The sequence below is a fragment of the Amphiura filiformis genome, chromosome 18, assembly GCF_039555335.1.
Source record: "Amphiura filiformis chromosome 18, Afil_fr2py, whole genome shotgun sequence".
Lineage (NCBI taxonomy): Eukaryota > Metazoa > Echinodermata > Ophiuroidea > Amphilepidida > Amphiuridae > Amphiura > Amphiura filiformis.
The window spans coordinates 53,778,599-53,794,977 of NC_092645.1; the positions used below are offsets into that span (position 1 = coordinate 53,778,599).

At 38.3% G+C, this 16,379-nt stretch overlaps 1 protein-coding gene across 1 annotated transcript; it reads right to left on the bottom strand.

Moving 5' to 3' along the window:
* Positions 1–2,376: 2,376 nt before the first annotated feature.
* On the bottom strand, positions 2,377–11,466 carry LOC140139227 (uncharacterized). Its single transcript, XM_072161007.1, has 7 exons — positions 11,420–11,466; positions 9,397–9,554; positions 8,752–8,892; positions 7,082–7,315; positions 4,769–4,969; positions 3,022–3,103; positions 2,377–2,443 (listed from the first exon to the last, which is right to left on the bottom strand). The coding sequence occupies exons 1-7, from the start codon at positions 11,464–11,466 to the stop codon at positions 2,377–2,379; spliced, it is 930 nt and encodes a 309-aa protein (XP_072017108.1).
* Positions 11,467–16,379: the final 4,913 nt, after the last annotated feature.

The following is a 16,379-nucleotide window of genomic DNA, read 5'->3' on the forward strand; positions in this document are numbered from 1 at the left end:
TAGGGTTGGTAGCGCCCGGGGCAAGAAACTAAATTGGCGCCCCTCCCCCACTGAAGAATATCTTAGACGTGCCCCCCCATTTTTGAAACAATTGTGCGCGGAGTGCGCGACATTTTGGACAAATAAGGCCTACCATTAATAAATGGTGGTTACTAGAAGTTGAATATCGGTCTTAAATTGTTCTTTCAATTGATTTGGTGTTCAAATTTGCGCAAAGCGCGCGAATATTTTGCCTTTCATCGCTTGGAGGGGTGCAGAATCGATGCTAATTGGTCAATTTGGCGCCCCCTAAGGGCGGCGCCAGGGCACGTTGCCCCCCGGTAGTTACGCCACTGGTGTCTTTTGATACATAAATGTATTGTTGAATATAGTCTTGAGAATACTGTCATTATTTATCGTTATTTAGTCTTTGAAGGTAACTCGTATTCATAATGTTCATAATCATTTTAAGAAATAAGCGAACAGCACAGATATTGAAACACACTTTGCAGTCACCAATCATCATGGTCATACTGGAAGGGAGCCATGACACCATTACGTCACGTCAAGCTCAGTTGCTGTACGTTTCCATGATATGATTGGATAGTAATGCAAAACCTTTCTGCTGCAAAATTGGCATGTTTTGTCAACTTTGAACCATCAAATAAATTAATGTTTTTCTACACTTTCGATAACTTAATTACTTCAAAATATTATTCAAAGTAATAAATAAATCTGAATGCCTAGAATCATCCAGGAATTCACCACCTTGTGGTCTGGTAATCACTTTCCCGAATTTTCAAGTTAGCTCAATCGTTAAGGCGTTCGACTATGGTGCGAGAGGTTGCGGGTTCGAACCCTGGCGGTGCCTATAGCATGCTCTTTTGGAAAATTGAGTCAGCTTGAAATTCCAAGGAACTTACTGCTAATTGTCTCTTTGTAACCCGTACGAAACTCGGAGAGCTTGTCCTGGTTGCGATGGTTATTTTTGGAATGTCTAGGGTGTGCGCTCTTGAAGCAGCAAAGTCCCTGATTTGTTGTTAAATGGTTTATGGAATGATGTGGGGCCGTAGTGGTCAGCGACAACCTGTTAAGTGTGCTGAGTCTTGTGGATCAACGTCTAAGCGTTGTGCCTGTGCGTAGCGCACTATAAATCACTGCGTTTTTTTTTCTTCTTTTTTTTTTTGCTCTTTTTTTTTATTGTAGCCATAGAAGTGTCTAAAATGTTGTAGATTTACATGTTCTTTATATCTGAACAATTTACATGATTTAAAACATAGCATTATTCATTATTGGTGATATATATAAAATACGTTATCATGGTTGCGGATCCAGGTTGATCTGCTTTTGTTCACGACATTGTATGCACATGACATCTCTCCATGAGCGCCATACATGCACACGCACCCAACGCCCTGTAACACGCTTAGTCTAGTGCTATTATGGATGCGCCCGCGGCAGATTGCATTGATGCGTTTTGATGTGGCTGCACGCGTGTGGAGTCATCCATCATGTCCAGTATTTTCACATGTGATCGACGTCACACCTCTGCTTCCTACTTAGATTAAAATATGATATCGATCTATTACATTATGGAAGCAGAGCATTCCAACAACACTTTCTCCAGATTTTCAGTTTTGAACCAATGGAATTTTGATAATTATTCTGTAAGAAAGAAACGAAAACCATCCCTATTTGGACAACTCGTGCAGCTCTTCTTTACATTATTCCTTACATAAAACCTCACTGCTGTGGAAGTTTCAGTAGTTTTACACATTAAAACACATCACAGTGTACTATCGGTGTTATTATTTGGTGATCCAGCATGTGTTCCTGCACCAGGAACTAAATATCCATTAGTGTCCTCTCTTCGCATTGTCTGTCCATTGTCAATAATGGTTTGTTCCGCAAGTCCCGCATTCTGTTGTTGGCCCTCAGAAGACCCATCTATTGACATCTCCTCTGTCTTATTGACTTTCTTGTACTTCACTATATTTTGGTATATTTGCAATGAAACACGACCCTTTCCCTCTTTTCCTATACATGGTTGATCATAATCGCGATTTTTGTCTTCATTCGTGTTTGCAATTAGCACAATATCTGGCTTTGGTGCTAAGGTTGGCTTCTTCCTCATCCAACGTGAACCGCGACTTTTTGCTCCTCTAACGGTCCTTCCCGGAATGTAAACAGAAGAATATAAATGCTCAACAATAGTCGATAGTGCTCTTGAAGCTTTTTTTTTTGGTAACGCGATTTTTGGGGTAAAGGAATCAGGTTAATCGGATCCAGGACATTTTCAGTGTGGACGTCATCAGATATTGGCGTGGGGTCAAAGTTATAACTTCCGGAGAGACTATCAGAATCACTATAGAAGCTTGACCCACGATAGGAGGAAGCTCAGGATACATCTGGTGAATCGTCGAATTCGGTGTCGCCTTTGGTGTACTTCAAAATCCATGGTACTCTGTGAAGTAACAGGAAATAGTTCGTTATAATTTTGCGTCATTATAGAGGGCCAGGGATTCACTCTAACATTATAAAAAATATTAATTTTGAGGAAATTTAAAACACCTTAAGGGATCTGGAATGAGCGTTTTGGGCGTTTCGACAGTATTTTTTGTGGGACATGAGAGTACATCAGACATATCAAATTGCATTCTAAATACGAAGAATGTCTTTCTGATATCAAATAATTTTCATTTTTTTAAATTCACAGTATAATACAAATTTTATGACAAATTATTAAAAGTTGATATTTTTCACATTTTTGATATATAACAGTCCTCGAAGAAAATTGTATAAATTTTATAAATATTCTTAAAGTGTATGTAGCTGGGAGGAAAAGCCGACGATCAATTGAAAATTGTGATCTTTCATATTGAAGATATGGATTTTTTTTCCCAAAAGACCTAATTTTTTTTTTGGTGTTTTAGGAAAAAATCCATATCTTCAATACAAAGATATTTCCAAAATCTTCCACAGGACTAGTGTGGATTTCAAGTGGAATAACCCATTACATTCAAAGTGTGAAAATTGTCTTACTTTTTTCTCAGAAACATAGCGCCCAATGAAATGCCCCAAAATGCAACGATGCTTCCGCCAATACCAACTGTTGCTACCGTAGCTGAAAAAGGAACGTAAATATATAATGTAGTATTATCATCATTTGTGATCATGAGACTGATAATATACTATGTGTAATTACAGAATAACAACTTTTAACCCTAAAATGGAGAGCGTATAAAAATTCAAAGAAGAGACCTTCCAGAATAGGTATTCTGAGTTTCATGCCTGGAAGGCAATCGTCTGACGACGCGATGAAAGGCTTTGGAGGGACTACCATCGCTTTGGAATGCAAATGAATATACATTCCATGGTGTCAACACTGCCAACATCTATCCCAGAGCACTTTATGCTTACCTCCTATATACAGACTGACTCTGGGATAGACTATGGCAGTGCTGACACCATGGAATGTATATTTATTTACATTCCAAAGCGATGATAGTCCCTCCTCAGCACTTTGTATCGCGTCGTCTGACGATGAATCTCAGAGTAACGACTGCCTATCCTAGAAGGTCTGTTCTTTGAATTTTTAATTAAAGAATATTTATAGATTCTATGGTGATTTGATTCTCTGCATGGTCAGTTTCTTTCACATTTAAGTCGAATTTAATTCGATAACTCTTTTGTTGCTGTTGTTATTTTCAAATATTACAATTCCTTATCGGTACAGACTTATAGTGGATGTTAGAATAAACATTTGGCGAACAACATTTTATCTAGTTTATGTCATCAAATATTCGTTAGAAATTTAACATTACTGGAAATAAAATGGAAATTGAAAATAACGAAGACATAGTACATTGAATAGTCTACAATCTTGGAAATAAGTCTCGGAATGCTTGCAAGTAAATAACGGAAAACTGTCAACCCCTTTCCCCCATGAAATATTGAGAAATGCCAATATCTTCAGCGGTTTCCCAATGTGTCCAACATTGACTGATGAGGAGGGGGAATGGTAAATCATTGTTGTAGATGTCATGTTTGTTCCCAAGCACAATATACTTCGTTTCCATGATCATTAGAAATTCGGCACGGAATTTACGGCAGAGTGTTCCAAGTACTTATTTCCAAGATTGTAAATCGAATACTCTGAGTTTATAATGGCCACTATAAGTGCGTGCCACATCACACTTCGTTGAGTCTGGTGTAAATTATATTTATAGGTATAAATGCGTATTACTTATTGGAAGTTAAATTGTACAAATAATAATAAGAAGAAAATTGAACGCGTCCAAAAGCACTGCGCGCCCGTGTAATTATACAATATTCAAGCACACGTACCTCGTATTTTACTAATGTTTGCTCTGATTGGTTCTCACTATTTTGGTGTGTATGAAATACTATTACTCGATACACTTGCCAGTTCCACTAGAGAGAGGGGGGTGTTGGGGCATCAACGCACACAATGTCTATGGGGTGAAACCTTGAACATCCCTCTCACTCGAGTAGAACAGGTGCTTGTAACGAGTATGGTAAATGACAGGTGTGCCGACCGGGAATATGGGGAGGGGCAAGTTTTTCCCCTGACTCGAAATACCTGGACAAAATTGTCATCATGGTAAATATGTGCATCTTCCTTTGTTACAGTTTTAGGCCAAAATTCAGTAGCGGGTCAGCGTGCCGACAATTTGGAAAATTACCCGCTCCTGACTCGGCAGCACCGATACGCCCCTACTGTAAATAGATGCACTTATGATGATATTGGTTTTGTATATTTACTTACCTACTAATTTCCCGGGACTATGTGGTGCATGAGTAGTCATAGGTATGTACGTAGGTCCATATGTAGTACTTTCTTCCATTGAGTTATCAAAATATTGTGTTGGAAAATGTCTGGGGTTGTATGTGTTCCCTACGCCAATACCGACACTTGTGTTTGCGATAGATGGTACGATTGTGGTTAGGCCTTTCATCGATTTTTTACCTGAAAGGGAGAACAAAATTCGCGTTTATCTTACTACTGTGCGCAGACAGGGTCTAATTCTGCATAAAACCGGGCAACGTTATTTCTATAGATCTGCTGCGCATTCAAATTGCATTGTATTGCATCGTAATTTCATTTGTGTCTATGCTAATTATGTTTACACAACATGAACTCACGTGTTTTCAAGCAAATTCGCCGATAATAGGTGATCAAAAGCGATCGGAATGTTACAAAAGTACAGATCGCATTCAGCTTACTTCATATGAGATGATCTTTGGAAAAATACGGCATAATTTGTCTTGGTGTTTGCGGAATGCCATGCAGTAAAATATTAATACGTTGCGGCAATTCATGATTGACAACTAACACTCGGCGTGTCCTTCGTATCCTCCACTGTCAATTTCTTATCCACTCACTAATCCTCACAAAAGCTTTGTGTTGATTACGTAATGTGTGGAGGCAAATTGCAATAAGTACAATGAAATAATGAGTAGGGCGGGCTCCGAGGCGGGTTTCTTCTTCATCTTACGTAACAGTATTGTTCTCCAAAAAAAACCCGGAAGCTTGTCGTTTGGAGCTCTAGCTGAAATACAGCAAGATAATGTAAGATAGTAAATGTAAACCTGTATTTTAGCTAGAGTATCTCGAGCTAACTGTATGTCTATATTTTCATATCTTAGAACAGTTTTTCTTCATATTAAAGTTAGCAACTGTTTTAAACTGTTACGATTTGGTAGTTGACAGCGTCTTGCGAATGGTATAGTGAGCTTTGGCAAAAATTGCATTGATCATTTCATAGCGAGCGTGTAGAAGAATTTAAATATCACAGATATGCTTTTGTCATGTTTGTGGGTCCTGTGGTTCTTCAGTTATGTTGTAAAGACTCATTAACAACAATAAATCAAACACGTTTTCAAAGTATATGATTCGTAGAATGCAAAACATCAAAGTGTTAATATATTGATTTATATAATGAAAATTTATATTTTTTGGCTGCTTTGACCAACGATGCGTCGTGTACCCTTAATTCGTGCTTTATATTTTTATTGCCTTACTTTTGCCAAAACTAAATCAAAGCATTACATATTATTTTTAATGCTTTGCTTGTTTGTATTTTCCTGTCATGTTTTGTGTAAGAGCAATGATTTGTTATAATTTAATCACATGTTAAATTATAGAGTGCCAAATGATATAAAATAGCTTTAAAATAGTCCGCCAGATTTAATATTAAATCTATACATATCATATTTTCCTAACATAATCAGGAGCAAAACAATAATTTCTTGCAATACCAGTGTATGGTATTTTCATTTTACGAATACGGCGTCGGTCATCACAGTACCGGTGCAGCCAGTCCCTGTGTGAGTGGTCGAGCCATGGTCAGATGTGTCTCTGACTTCGTGGAGTCCTGATGAAGTCAAAGACACATCTGACGAAAACTCGACCACTCACACAGGGACTGGCTGTACCGGTACTGTGATAATCGACTGCGTACTGGTATTATTTCACGGCAGTGAAATGATGCCACTTGCACCCACATCTCATATGCACAGTTTATCCCTTACATATCCTGTGTCTTGAATAGCTATATGTGGTTAACCAGTGTGGTTAAGAGGCTAGGAAATAATTCCTAATATCTCATACCCTAGTTTGTATGCCTTTATCTAATCTTGCCACACATGACAACTTAATATTTAGCCTTACACCCGGGAAAGAGTCTGTTAAGTGGAGGAATTTTTTAGCCTTTTTTATAAACATGTTTGTAATTGGCTTATAGCCATCACATGCTGACAATACACATAACTGATTGGTTTATCAAAACTACCATTTCGAAAAGACTTATTGGATTTACCGAAAAGGTCAATAGCTTTCCCCTGCAACAGATATCGCGCTCGCTAACATCGGTTCATATTATAAGCCTAATACAGAGGGGCGATTTCTTGTTACAATTATCAGGTTCATCACTATGAGAAAGTAGTGCTCAGTACCAGAAGTGGATAAGTGCAATAGCTGCCATGTGCACATTTAGCAATTTACACACAGTATGTTGTACTCATCTACACATGGCAGCTATTGCACTTACCCACTTCTGGCACTAAGCAGTCGACTTACTTTGCTTTGGCGTATATGTTATCATGAATCCTGGATCTCCCTGTCCAGTTGTTGTTAACGATGATTGAAACTCGACATAGAAACCGGGACCAGAAATATTCATAATAGCTCCCTCTAGTTGTGTCGTATTGGTTATTAGGAGCAGAGTGTTTCGTGGCGCTGCCCAGTTATTACTCCCCAGGTCAGTTATTCGAATGGTATCGCCTGGTAGTAGAAGCAACATCATGAATTTAACTGAAAATGGAACATTGGGGAAAAGGTATGGAAATATATAGGTTAGACACATTAGTTTAAACTGTTGCGATTTGGTAGTTCACAGCATTTTGGGAATGGTAGTGAGCTTTGGGGAAAATTGCATTGATTATTTCATAGCGAGCGTGTAGAAGAATTTAAATATCACAGATATACTTCTGTAGGTCATGTGGTTTTTGAGTTATGTTGTAAAGAGGGCTGAAATAACATCTCTTTTGTAAAACGTACATAACTCATTAACAACAATAAATCAAGCAAGTTTTTAGAGTATATGATTTTTAGAATGAACTTTTGCAAACTATCAAGGTGTTATTTTGCAATAATGTATTGATTTACATATTGCCTTCGGGGCTCGTGCATTAGACGCATCAACATCAGCACGCGTGCATTATTTTGTCTAATTTCTCTCCCAATAAGTAATACGCGTTCATTAACCTATAATTCAACAACTCTTCCTATACCTTTGTACAGGATGCAACCGTTGTTAATCCATGATGAATGCACACTTTTACTGTAGCGTATACGCGAACGCGAGCGAGATTACGCGTTACGCGAGAGCGCGTAAAATTTGTCATGCCTGGAACCTTTGTGCGTATGCAAGCTTACAAGTTGAATTCAGTGTTTTTCAGGTGGCGGCTAAACATTGCCGTTTATTCTGTAGTTTTATTGCTGATATCAACAGAGAAATCATTGTAGTTTTTGTAAGGCTGTCAAGTGGCAATGATTAACTGACATTCTTCGTGAAATAATCGTGAATTATACGATCTTTAGCTTATTTTCGTTGTTGAAAGGGATTCAATCTAAAGCTGCCCGAGCGAGGTAAACCACACAGACGCGCCGGACGCGAGTTGTTAATCGGTGATGAACAACGGTGAAATATGATTGAATCCCTTATGCAATAAGTATTTTGTTCACCGATATCATAATAGGCTTTAATTCTCATCGTACTTTTTTTCAAACATCAAAATGTTTGTTACATTGAGAATTTTTTTTTTTTTACATTTTAGGGTTGACCGCACAATTCATTGGCCATTTGTGGTCCATAGAGGGGGGTATACCCTAAGCATGCGTATACATTACCCCTCTGTACATGGGTGTATCATTGTGTGGCTCAAACGTGTAGCCTATGTCTAAACCCCACAATGTCACTTCCAACCAGACGACGGTGCACGGTGGCCGACATTATTCAATGTGGTAACAGCCAATAGCGTAAACAAAACAGACAATATGACGGCAACACTGCCTGGACGTTGGACGCAATTATTTTATTTCCCCGAGCCAAGGTGCGTTTTTTAGCTCTATTGACTAAAACGCAGAAACAAATGCACAAAATGCACATAATTTAACCCCAATGATCTTACAACCACCCAAGCTTATGCGAACAATGGTATTTATTGGGGGATCGATGGTTTACTTACGCGTATATCCCTCAATATTCGGATCATCACGAGTTACCTTCCATGTGCATATGGAACCTCTATCATATTCACTTGGAAACAAAGGTGAAGATATATAACCGTCTGATGGCTTTAGTTTCCCGCCACAAACTCCAATGCGAGCTGAGAAAAACAAAATGAAAAAAAAAAACGATATAAATTGCAGAGTGATTCATAAAATTGTCTCGCTTTACTTGGCATTGCGCGTTTCGGAGTGGAGCCCACTAAAACGATGACAGGTGGAATAAAAGGAAGGAAGATGACAAGTGACAAAAGAAGGAGGAAAAAATGGGATAGAGAAGAGGAAGAAAATGGTGGGACGTTGGGAAATAGAAGGCGAGAACGCCCCTTAACTCTCTCCATGCGGGTGTCGACTGCAGACGACAAGTTTCAAATTTTATTTGAATTTTTCAAAAATTTCAGAATTGTAAATTTTCATGACCATATTTGAAATCAGCATGAAAAATGCATTGAAATGCGTACAAACAAGCCTAGTATTGGTTCAGTGGTTCTTAAGATATCTCTTGATATTTTGAGAAAATTTCTCAAAACTTCGTCTTTTTATGTTGAAGCTTGTGGCTAGCACGCAGCTGAGTACTAGTTAGTTCATGCCATTGGATGACTTACTCTCGTAAAATCTCGCTTGTTTGACTCCACCACATGCTTCCCATCTGTCTCCTCTACATGGTAACATACAGTTTGCGTTTTCTGTTTTTCTGTCTATATAATACATCGGGCCACGGTTGTCGCATAGGCATTCTGTGCCAAAGGCTAGCCCAGCAAATCTGTATAATAAACAAGAATAGAAAGCGGATCATTTTTTAAAGAGAGACTTTATACCAATAGCGTTGATTTAGCCATAAGATGATAAAATGATAAAATTATATTAACTCTTTTCACGCGGGTGTCGACTGCAGACGACATATTTCAATTTTGTTTAATTCAAAAATTTCAGAAGTGTAAATTTTCATGACCATATTTGGAATCAGCTTGAAAAATGCATTAAAATGAGTACAAATAAGCCTAGTATTGGTTCAGTAGTACTTAAGATACTTCCTGATATTTTGAGAAAATATTTCAAAACTTGAACTTTTTCCGTTGAAGCGCATGGCTTAGCACGCAGAGCATTAATATTAGCACATTATGATTGAGGTATAATTCAGCGATCACGAGATTTGTTTTTACAATCATATATGTACGTTTGCTTGTTATTTAATGAAGCAGTTATATTTGTGCAGTAAATCTCTGACTTTTCCTAAAATAACTGCAAATAACAGAAAACCAATGCACAGCTTGATCTGCTCGTAATCGGCGGGACTTATAATCTGGCCTATAACATCAATAATAACATATCAATATACCGTAAAATTCCGTCTACAAGCATATATATGCCTCTAAACGAGGTTTTTTTGACACAAGAGACAAGAGGCAGACACTCTTAACAAAAACGTTATTTGGAGTTTGAACAACTATATTATTGATAAAGGCTGCTGTACAAACATGTATATTTGTAAGACCAATATATTGCAATGTTTTTGAGAAGGGTATTGGCCTTTCATATCTTTCGTTAAAAAAAAACCTCGTTTAGAGGCATATATGCTTCTAGACGGAATTCTGCGGTATTTTGTTTGGAGAATTGTCTTGTAACATCTCACCAGAAGTATTACAAATTATTAATTGAAGTCCTGTACTTTGTCTACTTTCTTTAACACGCAAAGTATAGACCAGACAGATCAACTATAGGGTGATTCGGATAAGTATGGACTAGGCAGATGATCAGTTATGCTGCCCTCAGGTAGTTATCATTAGCACTAAACATCTGGGTGTCTCCGTGAAATTGGGGCAATATTTTTTCATATTCAGACCATTTTATGTAGTGTCAACAAATAAATTCCGGTTGCATCTTTGATTCAAAGGGAAAATAGTCACATATTCCCCTCATACTGGGACGAGATTTTTGGCCAAGAAACAGCCCTGACCTCTATCCAGTTGAAAATGTGTGGTCCATAATGGAAGAGAAAGGCTACTGTCCCCCATTTGCCACAAACAAAAACATGCTGGTCAAAAAATCAAGGATGCATGGGATTATGTGAAATTGGGAGGTCATTATACGATTCTTCCGAATCTTTTCCAGGGAGATCATAGGTGGAAGAATCCCCTGCCGTAAAGTGATAGAGAACCAGGGAGGGGAAAGTTCGTAAACATTCAGTTCTTCAGTTCATAAACTTCAAATAAAAGTATAGTTTTACCATAATTCATGTATATAAATACATTGTGTTTTATTCATTTAAACATACTTTATAATACTGGTGGTCCATTCTTATCCGAATCACCCTATATATCACTCTTAACGTGGGTCTACTTTTCGGCGTAGTGATAAAAGCCTAATAGAGGTTATCCACTTCACTCATGTGTGACTTCTAACAAAAGGCGCTGGTTCCCATAGTATTCCTCATTCAAACCAATTCAATGCACGACCTCGGAGTTACCTGCATGACTTTGGCGGGTTATTTTGAAACAGTCATGGTTACACATGCAGGTATAAGTCCTAAACACGGTATAGCAGTCGCTGATATGATATGCAGCTTATAGAACACGGATAGCCTCTATAATTGCCGCCAATTACGAGCCGATCAGAGTATGGACTTACTTGTATCGGCCCATTCGGCAAAACTCCATGCACTGTTCAATAGTCATGGAATCGTTGCTGAATCTCAAAGCGGAAGTAATCGGTCTCGTTCGAGAGTGCTCGTAGCAACCAAGGTAGCCGGGAACTGCAGAAAAATATTTGGCAAATAATATAGTTATTACATCTCGCGACATATACCGTATATGAATTCAATCTTATCGAAAACAACAACATTCAGTAAAACAAACTATTCGCACAGTTTGCTACTTTTGATGTTTTCTTTTTGTCATTTAAAAAGTTCTACCTCCAGCTCAGCTTATGAAAATAGTAGCCATTCCATTTGTTCAAAATTATAACCATGATAACCTAATGTCTTATCTAGCTTGTGAACAAATTTGGTTTCAATATTTTTTTTCATCTGCTGTAGGCGAAGTAAAATGAAATCAGGATTCAGTGCCGCGAAAATTGGAAAACTATAAATTTGTTTCTAATCGAAATTGCATTGGAATATTATAAATTACCCCAACATTGGCGTTGTTCAATTGATAAGAAAATAAATATAAAAACATCTCATACCGCATTAGATTTCATTTTTTTTGGCCTTACTGGAAGAATTTAAAACATACTCTGGAAATGACACGTGATAATTGAATAATGCAAAATGGGAAGTAGGAATAATATACAAATATTGACTGCTATGAGGGGCATGGTTAATATTATAGGCCCACGGTGATCTCAAAACCATGACTATGCCCCGAGGCGTAGCCGAGGGACATAGTCATGGTTTTGAGATCACCGCGGGCCTATAATTTTAACCATGCCCCGAATAAAAGCAGTCAATATTTGTTTCATATACCAAATCTTAAAATTCTTGTCATCTGTTTGGTTAAGCATCGATTTTGGGAAGAGAAATAAATAGTTTCAAAGCGAACGGCACACAGATTACAATCTGTGATTTATGCGTAATTATAGCGTGTGAAAACATTAACGCGTGCGTAATATATTTTATGCTGGGAAAAACGCGCAGTTTGATCGTGACGCACATGACCGGTCCATAGTGCATTTCCATGGACCGGTCCATAGTTCATTTCCATGGACCGGTCCATAGTTCATTTTGCGGGCATAGTTAATTCAATGACTGCACTTTCAAACAATCAGATGACAGGATTCTATATATGAGGTATATAATGGTTTATATCTCACTCACAGTTGCAAGTAACACCAGCTGTCATAGCACACGACACAACCCGCTGACACGTAACAGCGCCCTCTGGACCGAGAAAACACGAGACTTTAGGAATGGCAGTTGTCTTCAAATCCAACGTGGTCTCACTTCGATGAAACATGGCACCTTCTAGAAATCCTACAAAAAAAAAAAAAAAAAACTCTCTAACTGTAAAGGAGTAAAAATCTCTTTCATGGATTTTCTATAGATGAGTTGACTTCTGATGTCAATGCCTGGAAGTATGCGTACGCATCATCACACTTTCCATTGTTTTTTGCCTGGCAGTAAACGCGCGCATCATAATTTGTTCAGGACTCGCATCGCAATAAGGCTATTGAACATTTTAGTGGTTGCATGGGTTCACTCGAGCATAAAAATATACCAGTCCCTTGCCTTTGTTGATAAACAATGAGGTCAACTCATCTATAGTAGAGATCACTTCAAAGGAGTAAAATAATTTGTCTTCAAATTATTTAACTAAATTTTGAGAGTGAATTGCATTTCTTTCCAGACTGAACTTCATTGTTTTCGGGATGACTTCCACTTATTCCAGCTCAATTTCCAGTCCATTAGTGATCGCTGATGTGGGCAATCTTTTTTCACTTTTTAATACTTTTTTTACTCTTATGTATTTCTAGAGTAGATACGAAAAGGGAGACTAACATATTACTTTAATCAATAGTATCATGTCCTTAATTCATTTGACTGGAGAAGATACAAAAGTATTCCCTTTTTTACAATTTGGAAGTTTCGCTAGGAGTTACAAACAACGTTACAAAAACCATTGTTATGCAATATAACAGATTTGAACCGTGTAACCGTCATACAACCACACCCACCCCTATATAACATTCCGGAATAACTATCGAATACCAATGGCACCCTAACGCTTACCATTAGCCTGACACAAACCCCTATCCATAACTATAACCCTACCCCATATACCCTTAACGCTAACCAGTGGCGTAGCGCCAGGTGCATGGGGGGGGGGAGGCACAGGCTCAAATCAAAGTGGAAATTGTGAAAATGCCAGTGAAAATATACAAAAAAACGACCGTGACGGCGGTACCCCTCTATAATGCTCGACCCCCCCCCATATCGAATCACAGGGTACAGTATGTATTCTATATTGTTTATCCACATGATTACACACATGGTCAACCATTTGGTAATTCTATCCTACCTGACAAACTCGCTCCCACATCCCACCATCACCCCACCCCAACCCCACCACATCTCCCCTCTCCCCTACACACACCCCACACGCCATTACAATACATTACATTCCTTACCCATATGACGACAGACACGTTCAGCCATTTGGTAACTCCACCCCATCTGACAAACTCTCTCCCACAACCCACCAATCTGCACCTCCACAACACCATCAAATGGGGTAGCTCCTTCCACCATTCGTAAATCTAAGGAAAGGAAAAAAAGATAAATGTACCATTATAATTTGGGAAAAAATCCATGACACATTCCTTGGCTAAATTCAGTTATGTTTGTGTTTTTTTCAATGGATAGAAACATAACAAGCATTGACCAAATTATTTACTAGAAATGGCTAGAATACTTTGCATTGACAAACTCTGATGGCTCATTGTGTAGTAGACTAATGTATAACAATCTCATCAGATAAAACCCTGCTTGCGCTTCTAAAAACACTTTTGAAAAAGAAAATATTCTATGGGAATGCCCCTGAGTGGTCCTTCATTCCATCTACAGCCCGCACATGGAATTCACTCCTGACTCACATTGAATTCCATCTACAGCCCGCACATGGAATTCACTCTTGACTCACATTCCTAGTATTGTGAAACGGAGCAGCTTCAAAAAGGAGGTTAATAGCTATCTAGGCGCCAACCCGTCAGCTTTATCGTATTGATAACAGCTGTTAATGCCTTGATATGTCTTGACATTTAAAACATACCTTTTAAACACAGATCCTGGATATCTGTGCTTTAAGGTTAGACGCTATTTTAAACTGTTGCGATTTGGTATCTTGCGAATGGTGTAGTGAGCTTTGGAAAAAATTTGGCATTGCTCATTTCATAGCGAGTGTGTATATAGAAGAATTAAAATATCACAGATATAAGAAAGAGTGAACAGTTTACCAACCCAAAGTGATACAATTAAACATGACAACAACTAAATACAAATCCCTACCGGCACACAACCCAACTTGAAAAAAAAGCAAGGGAATATGCCGGCATGGGAATCGAACCCACGACCTTCCGATATCTAGACGGACGCCTTATCCATTAGGCTACCAGCTCCCACTGATAAACGGTGGTTAAAACTGGGTCTAATGTTAGCAGTCGGGGTATACAATACACACAAACCAATATTACGCAAGTACACAAGTGAAGGAGATCATTACTGATGCTTAATCGTTTCCCCAGTATAATTATAAATAAAGTAGGTAATGGGGATACGCATCAGGATGCGTATCCCCATTACCTAATAAAAATTAAGATGGCGCCCCTAAATGACAAATAATAATGTTACAAATTATCAAATGGTCAGACAAGCATAAAATAAATTGTAGTTACCCTCCCTTTGACTCACTTATCTGGTAAACAACATTAGCAACTTGAACATTCAAGATGGCCACCAGTTTTCAATAATTATATGATGGCCAATGAATAACGGCTATCGTGAAAATGTGCGACCATCTTGGATTGTCAAGTGGCTAATGCTGTTTTATTTCCTGCAAAAAAAATGATTGAGAAACTGCACATTTTCGAGCTTGTATGGCCATTTGATCCTTTGTAACATTAATATTTTGTCATTTAGTGAAGGCCATCGTGAAAAATGGCAACCATCTTAGATATAGACGAATCTAACGAGCCAAGTCATGGTCAGGATTTGGTCGGCCATCTTTGGTTTCCCGCTAGCACCAACCTGGTGTTTTGAGCGCCCGATTGTGCAAATAAAAGCCGCCTAACACCTAGAGAAGATGCAAAGACGAAGAGGGTTAATAATAGAATAATATATACAATAGAGGTAATCCTGTCGCATCTATTCATACATAGTCCTTTTGTTCATCCATTTGTACATCTATGAATAGATGCGATGGGATTACCTGCGGAATTATCTCTATTGTATTATTCTATTAACCCTCCTCGACCTTCTCCAGCTGTAAGGCGGCTTTTATTTGCACAACTGTTGGAACTGTATTGTGTTGTAAACTTTTTAATCATTCTTTTGTCTACCTGTGTTTTCGCGGAAGGTGTAAAACGGGTGATGGAATGCAGTTTAAAATTTCCGCCAAGGCCGAATCATTTCACATTTTGGATGCATTGTAGCCGACGGGGACCCAACTAAAGGCTGCTAGTCAGGTGTAGGAATGCGTGTATTTGGATTCGTTTGTAAGCGTACCGCGGATTACATTCTCATCACTGACTACATAAATAAAGCGTAAATGCGCACTTACTGACTACACTAACGAACATATCCGGTTAGCGGTGTTCTTTGATGTTTCCCTCAGTGGCATGATAAAACTAGATACCGAATTCCTAGAAGGTGATGATCTCTAGTTTCTATATCAAATTCTGCGGCGTTAATCTGGATTAGAAATCACACCAGATTTTTACACTTTCTGACTTGCAGATAGCAACCGATGGATGGCGATAGGGATCATATTAGGAGGGTCATGCAGAGTTCATAGGGATAATTTTAAAAAAGCAGATCATTGTAAGGTAGATCCGACAGCCATTCATTCATTATATAAACACATATAAACATTATATT

What these genes read in the sequence shown, in the direction of transcription:
- LOC140139227 (XM_072161007.1), bottom strand. Translation starts at nt 11,466, where the DNA reads ATGACTATTGAACAGTGCATGGAGTTTTGCCGAATGGGCCGATACAA. An exon ending in TGCCGAATGGGCCGATACAA is followed by an intron (nt 9,555 to 11,419) that starts GTAAGTCCATAC and finishes TTTATTATACAG; the next exon opens with ATTTGCTGGGCTAGCCTTTG. An exon ending in ACAAGCGAGATTTTACGAGA is followed by an intron (nt 8,893 to 9,396) that starts GTAAGTCATCCA and finishes TGTTTTTCTCAG; the next exon opens with CTCGCATTGGAGTTTGTGGC.